We start from the raw sequence: 12,683 nt of genomic DNA on the forward strand, positions 1-12,683 counted from the left end.
GGATCCCCTCCAGGAAATGGGATCGTAGCGCAGCAGGAGAGATCTCAGTCGGACATACAGAAGAACCTTTTGCCCATTGTGCTTTGAGCATGGGAAACCCAAAAAGATTAGTGAGGGAGGCTATGAGATTCTCCCACGTTTCCAAGCAGAAGCACCGCCTCCAAGATTTAGTTATTCACTCACCCGGAGAAAAAGCCATGACATCTTCATTTCCTTTGCTGGGTCAGTCCTCTGGGATTGCAAAGCAGCTCTCCCCAGCTCCCAAACAATAAGACTCAACACTACCTTGGAACCAGCGCTGGTGCAGACAAAACAACTTGCTATAAATTTAATATTAGCTTAAATAATGCATCATTAGAAGGGTAAGCCTCTGCAAACACATTAAATAATGTATTCCTCGAGCAAACATTATTTTTGGATGGCTTGCTGTCTTAGATGGTGGGAAGGTAGAAGGATCTGGATCTGAGTCGCAGTTTTGACTCTGATTAGCTTTGTCATTCCAAAGCCACTCCTTCGCCCTGGATGCCTCGGTTTCCTCATCTGTAACAGCCTGAGAGCCCCTGGTGGCTAGGGGCTGTGTGTTATTTTTCGTAGGGTGCCCACGGTTTTGGGGGAGTGCTCCATGAACGTTCACACGAAGTTCTAACATGGAAAACAGAACAGAGCAGGACCATGTGTGATCGCCAAGGATCTGAAAAGCTTTATTCTAAAGAGCAGTTAGAATCCTGAGGGAGCCCGGGACCGGGAATTAACAGAGGTGGGAGGGCGGACCTTTCATGACAGCAGCTTAGAGATCTTGCTCATTCTCTCGGTATCTATGAAGCACCTACCACATGCTAATTCCTGCGACGGGCCCCTAAGACAGAGCAAGGCAGTCGTGGCCCCAGCCCCCTTGGAACTTTAAGGCTGATGAGACAGGTGCGCAAAAACTACAGCCATCAGTTGGGGGATAAGTGTAAACCTACGGGAGGGGCTGCCGGAATGGAGGAGAGTAGGACAGCAGCCAGAGGAAGTGCTGTGTCCATGGGAGCCTGCAGCCTGCAGAACCTCCCAAGGGCGGGCATCAGGTGAATGCTGGTGTTCATTCACCATTGGGTAAACCTTCAGAGGAACCTGGAGTGTCTAAGATTCTTACCAGGACCAACAGAGTCTGTCTCCTCCATTTCCCCCTCAGCTAGTCTCCTCCAGCCACATTCAAATACAATCAGGATCCAGGCAAAAGTCTCCTTGGCCTCAGGGCCTTTGCACATGCCATGTCCTAGCAACCAAGGCTTTCCTCATTCTTTCCCCTTTCCCTTCTCCCAGATGTCAGCTTAAATGTCATTTTCCTGGAGTGACCAGAACCTAAAACACATACTACCTATTTTCCCCACCCTCTACTTTTCTACAGAGCAGTTGTCACAACTTGAGTTACTTGAATGCATCATTGTTATCCATTTCCCCTTGCTAAGACATAAACTCCATGAGGGCGTTTTTTTTTTTTTTTTTTTTTTTTAATTCATTTTTCCACCATACCATCCAAAATAGCAAGTTGTCCAAAGTGATGCTTGCTTCACGCGTTTGCAGAGGCGGGCCCTCCTAATCGTGCTTTATTTAAGCTCAGAGTAAACCGACGGCAAGTCGTTCGGTACCCACACACTCTTCTCATGGCCTCGTGGTCTGTATGGCTCATCAACAGGCCTCGGTGCGAGCGTAGTGCTGAGAACATAGTAGATGTTTGAAAAATAAAATATTAGTCAAGTGAAACGAACGCAGGTGACAGGAAGGAGAAAGCCCGGCTGTCACAGCTCGGCCCGAGGGGCCCCAGGCAGAGCTGGGTCTGTGAGCTGTGTTCGCAGTTCACACGCACGCCTGCCCCACCTTGCTCCTGTGTCGTGGAGATTGGCCACGTAAGTAAAAGTAGCATCTGCCAACGTGTAATTGCAATGTCGTGTTAATTATACGGAAACCAACTCCCGATTCTTCTGGGAAGACTAACGACACCGACTCCAGCATGGCGATGGAAGATCTTCATGGAAGCAATTTCTCTTCTGTTCTGCGACCGACACGCGTAGCTGTTTCTGGCTTTTGCAATCTCCAAGCAGATCGTGACTGGGAGGAAATGTGCCTTCCTTTCCAGAGCGAATCAGACACAGGATCCTCTTCAGGAAAGACTGGAAGGTTAAACTTTTAATAGAAGGGGCCATTTTCTTTCCCTCTTCCCAAAACCTAGGGGAAAGCCTTACTTCCGAGTGGAGCTGCCAGGCGGTAACCGAGCCTCAGGCCGGGAGTTCGCGCAGCCCGGGCGGGTTTAGGATGGAGACTGCATCTGCCGCGTGTGCTTCTAATCTTAGCCCCTTTTCCTCCCTCTCCCGGTACAGCACCCGCTTTCCTGACCCCCTGTCTGGGCGAGTTACTGAGGTGTCTCTTACAAGAGAAAGTGGTGGGCGCGTGACCGCACCTGGCCAATCACAGGTTCCCACCCTCCACGTCGGCGATTGGCCCAGAGATGCGTGCTCCGCGTGCAGGGCCAATTGCATTCTTCTACGGGATTTTTCCTTTCTTTCTCTGTAAACAGAAATTCTGTGGGAGACCAGGGGAAGGGTGGTCTAGGTCCATCCAGTCGTCATCTTACACCAGCCCAGGTTGCAGGGAGGAGCAGTGGACACCGTCCCCTGCTAAGGGCCGTCTCTGAGGGGAGGAAGGTGGCAAGCAGGAGCCTCCTGGTGTGGGAGTTGGGCGTGTTTCTGTCACGATGGCTCCACTGGGGGTTTTGTTCTTGGCTCAGCTCCAGGGATATGCAGAGCCTTGGACCCTCATGCCCCTCTGCTGGCCAGACCTCCAGGAGCTCACCAGTCCTTGGAAAGGTCAGGCCATTGTTCAGCACACGGTACCCTAGGTTGCCAAGTCACCCTACGGAATCCCTCCACTTCCCTGCTGCCCGTGGGGTACAATCCCTGCAAACCCTGCCACTGCATGATGCTGGCTTATGGTTGTGTTTAAAGCTCCTTCCGTCTCCTCCCATTCCAGAGGCAGGGTTGTGGCACCAGAGCCTCACACTTCTGTGTGGGGTTTGGCTCTCAGCCTCCCTCCCTCAGCCAGCCAGCCTGGCCACCCGGCTGCCAGGGTCTCCAGGAACACAGGGACAGCCCCCTGAAGGTCAGCATGACCCGGCAACCCTGCTTGTGGCTTAGTCTCTCGAGTCCTCCCTCCTCTTCTTTGGCTTAGAGCAGCAACTTCCTTGTGTCTCTCTCCCTGTCACCTCCTCCTGGTCTCCCCTCCTGAGGAAGCTGGGAGCCTGTTCTCATGCTGCACAGCTCTCTGCTCACCGAGCCCAGGTACAGCTCCCTGTGGTTCTCAGGATAGATGCCAGCCTGGCACGATGCCCTTCCCCTGCTGTCCCTGGCCACCATGAGCTTTCTGTACTCCTCACGGTAGCACATCCACCTTCTCTCCTGCTCACTGTGCTACTGGAAGTTTCTGGCCCCTTTTCCTTTTCACAGCTGCTGCTCTGTCGCATCACCTCTTCCCTCTATCTGTGCCTGGCCAGTTCCTGCTGCTCTTCAGAACCGATTCCAGCTCTTCTGGTCCCTTGTCAGCCCCGAGACTTGAGTGGGGTGACAGAGACTCTGCAGTGGGTTCACCAACCTTCTTTTACCTTCTCCCACTCAGGCGCTTGGAAAAGACATTGCCCAAGTGTCCTGGTAGTTAAGTGGAGATCGCTCAACTCTTCTCCAGGGTGGGCAGAGTGACGTATGTCAGGCCAGGCCTGCTCATGAGGTCCCCTTAAGGCACATAAGCTGTCTTCCCCCCTCTACAGCTACTTTGGAGGTCTAGGGCTTACAGTGGCAGGGTCACAAGACTGAGCAAGTCCCGGTGAAGAACAGTAGCTTGACTCATTGGACTATGAGGTGTCAAGCTCCTGATTCTGCCGGGTCCATTTGTTACCTGGCATAGCCTGGCCTCTCCTGGCTGATACAACCTGCACCGCTTTCCTGGTGGTATTGGCTACATCACACCATGCACCAGACTGTAAGCGCTTGGTGGCAAGGACTCAACTTTCCTTATCTCTCTAGTCTACTCATTCCATGGTGCTGGACACCAGTTGGCACTTAGCGAGCATCTTTTGAGTGAATGAAAAATGTCATGTCTCCATTTGTCGGTGGAGTAGGAGTGAAAAGAAATGTTAAGACTGGAGCTGGGGAGAGAAGAGCCCATGCTGGCCTTGACCCAGACAGCCTGCTTGCCTTATGGGGCTGGCCGATCCCTGCAAGTGCCTGTCAAGAGCTCACGAAGCAGCGGAGGAAGAGGCCACACCCAAACTCCCTGAATCCACAGCACACGCCACACTTCCCCGACACCGTCTTCCAACTGCTCCCCTGCAATTTCCAGGAGTTGCTTTTATTTCATTCACTAAACAGTTTATGAACTGAATTAAAATAAATGAGATGCAAATAAATTCCAGGCTTTCTCCCTCATTTTCAAATTACATTTTCAGTCCACTCAACCTGTTATAATCTCATAGTGATTTTCATTTAAGAGAGCTAAATGGATATGTGATTATTGTTACAGGAACTAACACCAGACAATTAAATGTTGAGGTGTTGATAGATAAAGCTGTGTTTTGATTTGCATAAACACGATGCCAGAGAATCTAACCCTGGCAGAAATTCAGTTATAAGGCTTGCGTGTCTAACTTCTGCTAATTACCACGAGTACCATTATTAAGATTTTTTAATATTTAGAGTTGGGATTATCGCCATTTTATTTTAGGGCCACATTTATCTTTATTTTGAAAACTTAGTCAGAATGCATAACTGATTTATCAGAGAAAAGGCACGATTACTACTTATAATCAACTTCTACAGTGCAGCATATCAAAAATCAATTACACAGCCCTGAAATCCAGTCATTAAGGATTTAGCTACTAATCGCATTCCATTTTTGTCTTTATGAAGATACTGCGGCTTGCAACTTTGCAGATACCAGCAGAGGAAGAAAAACATGGGAGACTGCTGATAACCTAATGTAGAGAATTAAACTCTAGTCAGACAAAGGAGGAATATTAATTCAGAGTGGACCGGCTCTGCAGGCAGGTCACCTGGGCTGGCTTGGATTTCAATCCAGTAACACACAAAAGTTACACCCAAGTCTTGCCCACGCTGAGTCTTCTAGGCAAAGGGATTTCAAAGCATTTGCTAAACTCTGACTTGTTCTATGGTTCACTGTCTGTCTAGGGCTCGCTTTGCTCTGTGATTATTTTAGTTGTTTTTAGTTTGCTTATTAGCTGCCTTCCTCTTCCATCTCCTCCCACCCCTGGATGAGAATTGTAGGGGGTAGGGGCTTTGCTTTGTGTATCATGTCACAGCACAGCGCCTGGATCATAGTAGGTGCTCAATAAACGTGTTGCATTTGCTGAAGACTGGGACCGCAGGGTTCTTTCCTCAACCCTGGGCAAAGGCTTAGCATAATGGTAGGCATAGTTTCTTCTGAGTGACAGATGACTGATCAGAGCAGCATCTGCTAGTGCTGAGATGATCTGACTGCTGGTGAACCTGAGCAGGAAGCTGTGGGAAACAGTGGCTGAGAGTCCTGGCAAGTGAACCAGACAGAAGGACAGAACTGGGCCCAGTCCACGTCTGACCATTTCCTACCCATGGAACCCTCAGTTATCATCTTCCCTGAACCTGTGTGTTCATCTGGAAAATGGAGGCAACCATAACTACCTCATGGAGTGGTTGAAAAGATTAAAATCAGATGACTTAGTGCCTACATCATTAAAGTCCTCAATAAATGCTACACATTAGTTGTTAAAGCTGTAACTTGGGACAAGTTGCCTGGTGTGGGGATGTCAGGGTCGGTGGCAACTTCCCGCTCTGGCCCTGTTGTGACTTCCTCTGGGAACATCATCCCTGACCCCCTCAGGCAGGGTGACATCTCATCCCTTGGGATCCCATCGGACTCTTGGGTGACTGTCATTTCAGTAGCCTGTGGTCACCTTGGGTCTGTGTATTCTACCACTGGCCACTCCTTCAAGAACATACTTTCAGACTTGTTCTCTGAGTATTTAGTAAATGCCCAGCACACGGTAGACATTCTTTCTTTGCCAATCTGACCAGACCGTGGAAATTTGGGGAGGGGATGTCAAATATGAAAGGAAGACCAAAGATCTCTCCAGCTAGAGCACTGTGTGGTTCCCAGCAGGGAATGGCTGCCCCCTTCCACCCTAGGACATGGAGAACGTTTTCCCCAGGTAGGAGGCCTAAGGGCGGGGGCTTCTACCTTCTGATGGAAGACCTTGCCTTTCCCAGGAAAGCAAGGGGAAACGCAGGCTTGGAAGCTGGGCAGCCCTCAGCTCTGGGAGGAAGTTCTCACTGGTGGAACCACTTACCCGGAGCTTCCTGCCAAAGATGGTGACTTTGCCTTTAATCTGTTCCTTCCGCAGGCGCCACTCGATGGAGTTGAGGCCGTTTTCCATGGGCAGGGAGATGTTGCAGCGCCCGATGGTGGGGGTGACGGTGCCCGCCAGGACGTGGGGCTCGCTGTGGAAGCTGACGCCCATGCCGTTGGCGTACATGACCCTCAGGGTGCCGTTGTTACAGAGCTGGTAGCTGTTCCGCACTTGATCTGCAGAAACGCAGGCGGGGATGGGCATGGGGAAACACATTATCCACCCCAATAGTCAGGGGACTGTAGACCCTATTTTTACAGGTTTCCATGGCACTCTCTGGCTGTCAGTCTACAGCTGCCTTCGGTGAGCACACGCACAATGCGAAGGTGAGCCGCAGAGATAGAACTGATCGGCGCCAAGAGAAACATTATTAATGTGTGGCACTCCAGAAATAATTACGCTGTGATATTTTTCTTTTACTCGCTGAAGACTATTAATAGTACATTTAAACATTTAAAGATGTCTATTGCCTACACAATTTGTGTCAATCAAATTCCTGAACTTTAACATATATATTTGAGCTTATATAAGAAAAAATAGAGGAAAGGAAAATTACTGATCCCCCACGCCTTTTCTGCCTCCCATCTCACCCGGGGGTGATGGTGTGAGCCACAGGTCGGATCCACTGCTGCACACCCAAGCTCATCAAGGAAATCAAGAGAAAAAGCCACCTTTCCTCTTGAGATACTGTTGCTGACCCGCCACGATGCCACCTCCATCTGGGCCCGAGGGCTCGCAGAGCAGAGGCAGATGGAGCCGGCGGGCGCCGAGCCTGTGGGCTTATCTTCTCCAATGGGATCTACACTAGTCAATCAGATCCTGACCTTTTCCTTTATCAAAAAGTTACAGGAAGGAAACGTGAGTCGGAGACTCCTCTTACTGCGAGGCCGCTTCCCGACTGTCTGTGCAAAGGAGCCAGCCCGGGCTGGCCTCCTAGTGGCCAGCTTTTGGGGCAGTGAGCAAGGATGCACCTGTCTCTCAGCAACTCGAGCCATCATACAGAGGGACAGAATCTACATCATTAATCATTTGGCAGAGCAGAAGCAGAGTCATTGAAACAGGCTCTGTCGCAGGATAATAGTCCAGAAATGTCACCATTTATCTACCAAGAGGACACTTTTATCCTCTGACAACTGGCTGGCCCGCTGACATTATATCTTAATTAAAGGAAAAATTAATCTGCACAATTCCTTTTCTTGCCAACCCCTCTGCTTGTCCTGGACCGTGTGGCATGTCGAACAGCAACAATAACCACTGGGTGGTCAGGGACCTTTGAGATCCTAGTCCCGGTGAGAGATTGCTACAGAGCCCTGACCCCAGGGCAACCAACTCAACAAAGATGATGTCCTAAAGAGAGAATTGGCATGGAATAACAAAACACAAGACTCAGTTGTAGGTCCCAGAGAATAAGCAGCCCCTGCGAAGGTAACAACGTGTGTTGGGTTCGTGGGGAGCAGAGGTGGCTGAGGGGTAAGAAGTGAGAAGGGGCCGGGCAAGATGGTGCACAACTGTCATCCCAGAGACTTGGGAGGCTGAGGCAGGAGGTTGCAAGCTTAAGGCCAGCCTCAGCCACTTAGTGAGAATTTGAGCAACTTAGTGAGAACCTGTCTCAAAATAAAAAGGGCTGAAGATGTGGCTCTGGCTCTGGGTTCACTCCCCAGTATCAAAAGAAAAAAAGAATAAAGGACATTGCCAATGTCTGGACATTTGGTTGGGCGTGGATGACATTCCTCTGTATCTGACTCAGTTATTTCTTTCTTTTTTTTTTTTTTTAAACAAGACCCATCTCTGATAGAGTTGGTTTGCTGAGGACGTTTGCATAGGACAGAAGCCAAGGGGGGTGCCCCAGCTGTGTGAAGGTCCTGGCCAGGCCACTCCCCCATGAGGGTCTGGCGGGCGGAGGGCAGCGGGGGTGGGCGGGGCGTACCCTGTACCACGGTGTAGGAGGCCTCCACCGAGGACAGATTGGTGATCACGGTGACGTCGTCGTCGCGGTTGGAGTTCTCGATGTCGATGGTGATGGATTTCTCCATTTCCCGGTGCAGACTGGTCACCACCCCGGTGGGGCGCGTCACGTTGGTCAGACGGCCTTCGTGGTCATAGCTAGAGGAGAAGAGCACTGGTCGGAAGCGCCGTCAGGGGAGCCCGAGGTCCTCCCAGGCTTCAGAACCATAACGGGTTAGCTCGTGGGGCCTGAGGAGGAGGCGGGGAGTGGGGTGCCCGGGGCCTCCCACTGAGCCTCCTGGTCATAACCCGAACCTCGACCTGCCCTGAGAAATGGTGCGTGCCTTCCCCAGCCAGGGACGAAACTGGCCCCAGCTGGGAGAAGCTCCGCCTGGTCTCAGGCAGGACCAATTTGACTGTGCCCTCGCATGTTAGCGAGAACGGTTCCTTGTAAGTGTCCCTGGCTCTTTAATTTATGTGTTCCACAAAGCCACCAAATTAATCTTTCCAAAATATCAGTTTCATCATGTCACTGTCTGCTGAGCAAGCCACACTCTTCCCTCTGGTTGCTCAATCAAATCCAAATCTGGCATTTGAGACCCTCCAAGCCCCACAAGGTGCAAGCCTGTCCTGCCTGTCACCTCCTAGACCGCTTAAAAGGCAGCCTGGGCCTCAGGTCACCTCCATGTCTCGGTTCAGGCAGAGCAAGCAGGCTGCAGCCTGTTCCCTGGAAGCCAACCACGGCTCAGCTCTGTGGGTGGCCTGCTTAGTTTCCCTGCGACGGGCTGGCCTTGCTGCGCTCTGCGGCCACCTCTAGTGTGCAGGGGCCACGCCCTGCACCTCACACTGCCCAAAATGGGACCCTATCTCCCTTATGTGAGCCATTTTTACTCTTTTTTGAGATGTGGAATTTCTCGTTGTCACCTCCTTGCTTCTGCAAGGAGCAGAGCATGTCCCAGAACTGGACACCTGGTGCTCCCTGAGAGCTGGGCCCCCACATGCCCCAGGCAGGGAACCAGACTCTTCAAGGTCTGCATGTGAGGCCCTGGGGCTCTGGCACCTGAGCCCTGCTCTCATCCAGCTGGGAGGGAGTGGGGTTCATGAAGGCCTTTGCTCGGAGGGCGAAAGAGAAGGGCCAGCAGCTGGACGTCTGGTGGGCCTCCCTCTGGATCAGGCCACTTGAGTTGGCTGTGCAGGACACTGGAGGGTGCTTGGGAACTGTCCCTGGAATGCAGGCATCTGAGAGATTTTGCAACTTCTTGGGAGAACTGGCAAGTCACACTCTGAGGCTGTCGGGAGCTGAGAGCAGGACACACTGAGCTGGATGGCCAGCTGGGTAAGGGTGGTGAAGGTGACAGCAGGGACGCTGAGCAGGAAGACCAGGGAGCTTGGGAGCCCAGCCCCTCGTCTCTCCCCTGGTCACTTGCCCAGGGCACTAGTGGGTGGTTCAGATGACACCTGCTCTGGAAAGCCCTAGTGCCTAACCAGGGATGGGGACTCAGGCCTTCAAAGGGAAGGGGCTTCCTGGTGCTGTTGTACCTGCTACAGAAACTCACTCTCAGTTGGGGCACAGAGATGCTATTTATGGGCTGGGGAGGTAGCTCAGCACTTGAACAGCATGGGCAAGCCCTGGGTCCAACCCTCCAGCATCCACCCCTTGCCCAAAACAGAGAGGCTATTTACAGTAGTGACATTTTAGAACAAGCCAAGTGTCTAAATGTTCATTATTTGAGGATCTGAAGATTCCTTACACAACTATGATCTGTTCATACAACATAAACCTAGGAAGTCCTCAACACTGGTGACTTGGGTTTCTATTTATTGGCATGGACAAATGTGTATATATATATTTCTTTTCCCTTTTATTAGTGCATTATAATTGCATATAATAGTGGGATTGCTGTCACGTATTTGTACGAGCACATCATATCACTGTAATGTGGCCAGTTACAAACGTCTGTATTGCTGAGTAGAAAGGGTGGAATACAAAGGGTTCTCCCTCGATAACCTAGGAGTATCTATCGTAGAAGAAATGCTTTGAAAATATGGCTGTCTAAACATTAACGGTGATTTTTCGTGTGGGCTTCGGGCTAATCTTTGCTTTCTTCACATGTTCCTAGATTTTAGGAAATATTTGTAACCCATATGACTGACTTTAATGCTTCTTAAGCAGAAAAAATTTGGACCAAAAAAAGCAAAACAATTTCAAGTGTCTGGGTTTTAGGGGTGCTGCACCGCAGAACTCATCAGTACTGGAGGGAAGAAGGGTGTCGCCTCCCGCCACCAGGTAGGGCAGTGAGGAGCTCCTCCTCCAGGACCCAGGCAGGGCTTTCGTCCCACCCTCCGAGTTCTGGGCCACACTCTACGTGCAGGACAGCCTGGGTTTGACTCTGGGGAAGCACAGAACCGGGCGGGGACCTGGATCTCGGGGGAGACAGAGCACGTTTTCGTTACGTTTCAAGTGGTCCCGGTGGCCGGCAGCTCTGCTCACTGGCTCCACGGAGCGTCTCAGATTCAGGTCTCTGAGCAAAGCACTCTGCACCCAGGAGCAAGGAGCTCTGGGTTGGAGCAGCGGGATCTCAGTGGTAAGCAGAGGGAGCCCCTGGGCCTTGGCTAGGGTGGGCTGGGTGCTGCCTTGGACTCATCTTGTCAAAAGATGTTCACGAAGCACCTATTGTGTGCCATGCATTATAGAAACACTAGGGAAATGACCGGGGACTGAATAGACAGTCGGTGCACTCGTGCTCGGAGGAGAGGGCAGAGTAAAGCAAGGCCGAGCCTCCCCTGTGTGGGCACTGAGCTGGCCTGGCGGGTTTCCAGAGGGCAGCTGGCGGCCGCTCCATTCCTGCTGGCTCTCCAAAAGCCACGCCCCAGCCCAGGGAGGTGCAGGAGCAAGGTGACTGTCAAAGGGGTATAGTGCAGCTCTGTGAGCCGCCCAATCGGCCCGTTCTGTAAAATAGCTCCATGGCAGGCGAACTCCACCCCTTCCCCTGACCCCACATCGGCTCCTTCCCAGCTGGCTCCACGGGAGAAGGGCTGGACCGACCGACTGGAGGGCTCTTCCTGACCTCTCTTCTGCAGGGCCTGTCCTTCAGGGAGAGGGTTCTCTGCCCCTCTGGGCCCTCAGTTTGCTAAGGCAGAGTCTGCTCCTGCAGAGAAGGCAGGCCCAGCAGCAGCCAGGGCCAGAGAGGAATGAGGAGACTAGTGTACAGACCGCCTTCTTAGTTCTGCTTCCCCAGAACAGGCTTCCATTTGTCTGGCTCCTGTACCCGCTATGGAGGTGGCTGTTCGGAACCTGAGGGGTGGGATGGAGATGGAGGAGTACTTAATGATCGCCCCCGAGTCCCAGCAGCGCCTACCTGTTGAACTTCCATATGTACCATGTGTATTAGCCTGGTGAATTATCATGGCATTCGTATGTAGTTGGCATTATTGTGCCCATTTGGCAGAGGTGGACACTGAGGCTCAGAGAGGTTGAATCACTTGGCCAAGGCCAATCAGAGAACATTTGGCAGAACTGGCACCTGTACACTTGTCTTCCTAGTGCCAAGGTCCAGGGGCTTTAGAAGACCCTGAAAGCGTGTATTCTTTCAGGACGCCCGTTGATCCCACTACTTCTATAGGGACCTAACGACTTGCATCCGGAGAAATCTTACTTCCAAAGCTGGAGTTCCCTGGAACTCTCTGGGACTGGCTGATCATAAAATGAGGTCAGAATGATTCGTTAGTGTTATTTCCCCATACTCCTCACCTGTTCGGAGTCATTAATGGGATGGCCTCAGTGGGAACATTTTTCCCCGAATCCTGGGACAATTTTCATCTGGCGTTGGAAGGTGGAACTTCAAATTCTATCCCAAGCCTTGCTGCAGAACAGCGGTGGGTCATGGAAAGATCTACTGACCTCTCCCGTGGCTGTGGGAGAGTTCGTTTACTCCTCTGGGACTCAGTTTCCTCATCTTTAAAATGGGGAGAATCAAACCTATCCATTGAGGGACACTGTGACAGCTGAGGAGATAAACAGCTTCCCTGCCTGTCAAGTTCTATGCAGAGAGAATGTACTGCTCCTCTTGCCACCTATGGGATTTGCACCCTGCTTCATGGAACAGGGTGGGAAGAGAGGAATCCACCTATGGAAGTTCTCATGCTCCATGAGGAAGTGGAGTTGGTGTATGATTTTTAAGTTGCCCATTTGCTGGCCATATATAAAAAGTGCTAAACAAAGGGACTAGTTACCTTTTTTAGAATCCCTAAGAGAACTTTACACATCTGAACCTCCACAATGCAGAATTTTGGATCACTGGATTTACCC

The 12,683-nt window shown here is 51.3% G+C and overlaps 1 protein-coding gene across 19 annotated transcripts in view; it reads right to left on the minus strand.

The window, feature by feature from the left end:
* TENM2 (teneurin transmembrane protein 2) overlaps nucleotides 1-12,683 on the minus strand; it is a 657,515-nt gene that overhangs the window by 18,900 nt on the left and 625,932 nt on the right. For all 19 annotated transcript variants that reach the window (XM_079145381.1, XM_079145388.1, XM_079145390.1 and 16 more), the window contains 2 exons: nucleotides 8,358-8,533; nucleotides 6,371-6,606 (listed from right to left, as the gene is read on the minus strand). In XM_079145381.1, coding sequence (XP_079001507.1) covers nucleotides 6,371-6,606; nucleotides 8,358-8,533 — 412 coding nt within the window. The remainder of the gene's footprint in view (nucleotides 1-6,370; nucleotides 6,607-8,357; nucleotides 8,534-12,683) is intronic.

Source organism: Sciurus vulgaris (genome assembly GCF_902686455.1).
Source record: "Sciurus vulgaris genome assembly, chromosome: 6".
Classification (NCBI taxonomy): domain Eukaryota; kingdom Metazoa; phylum Chordata; class Mammalia; order Rodentia; family Sciuridae; genus Sciurus; species Sciurus vulgaris.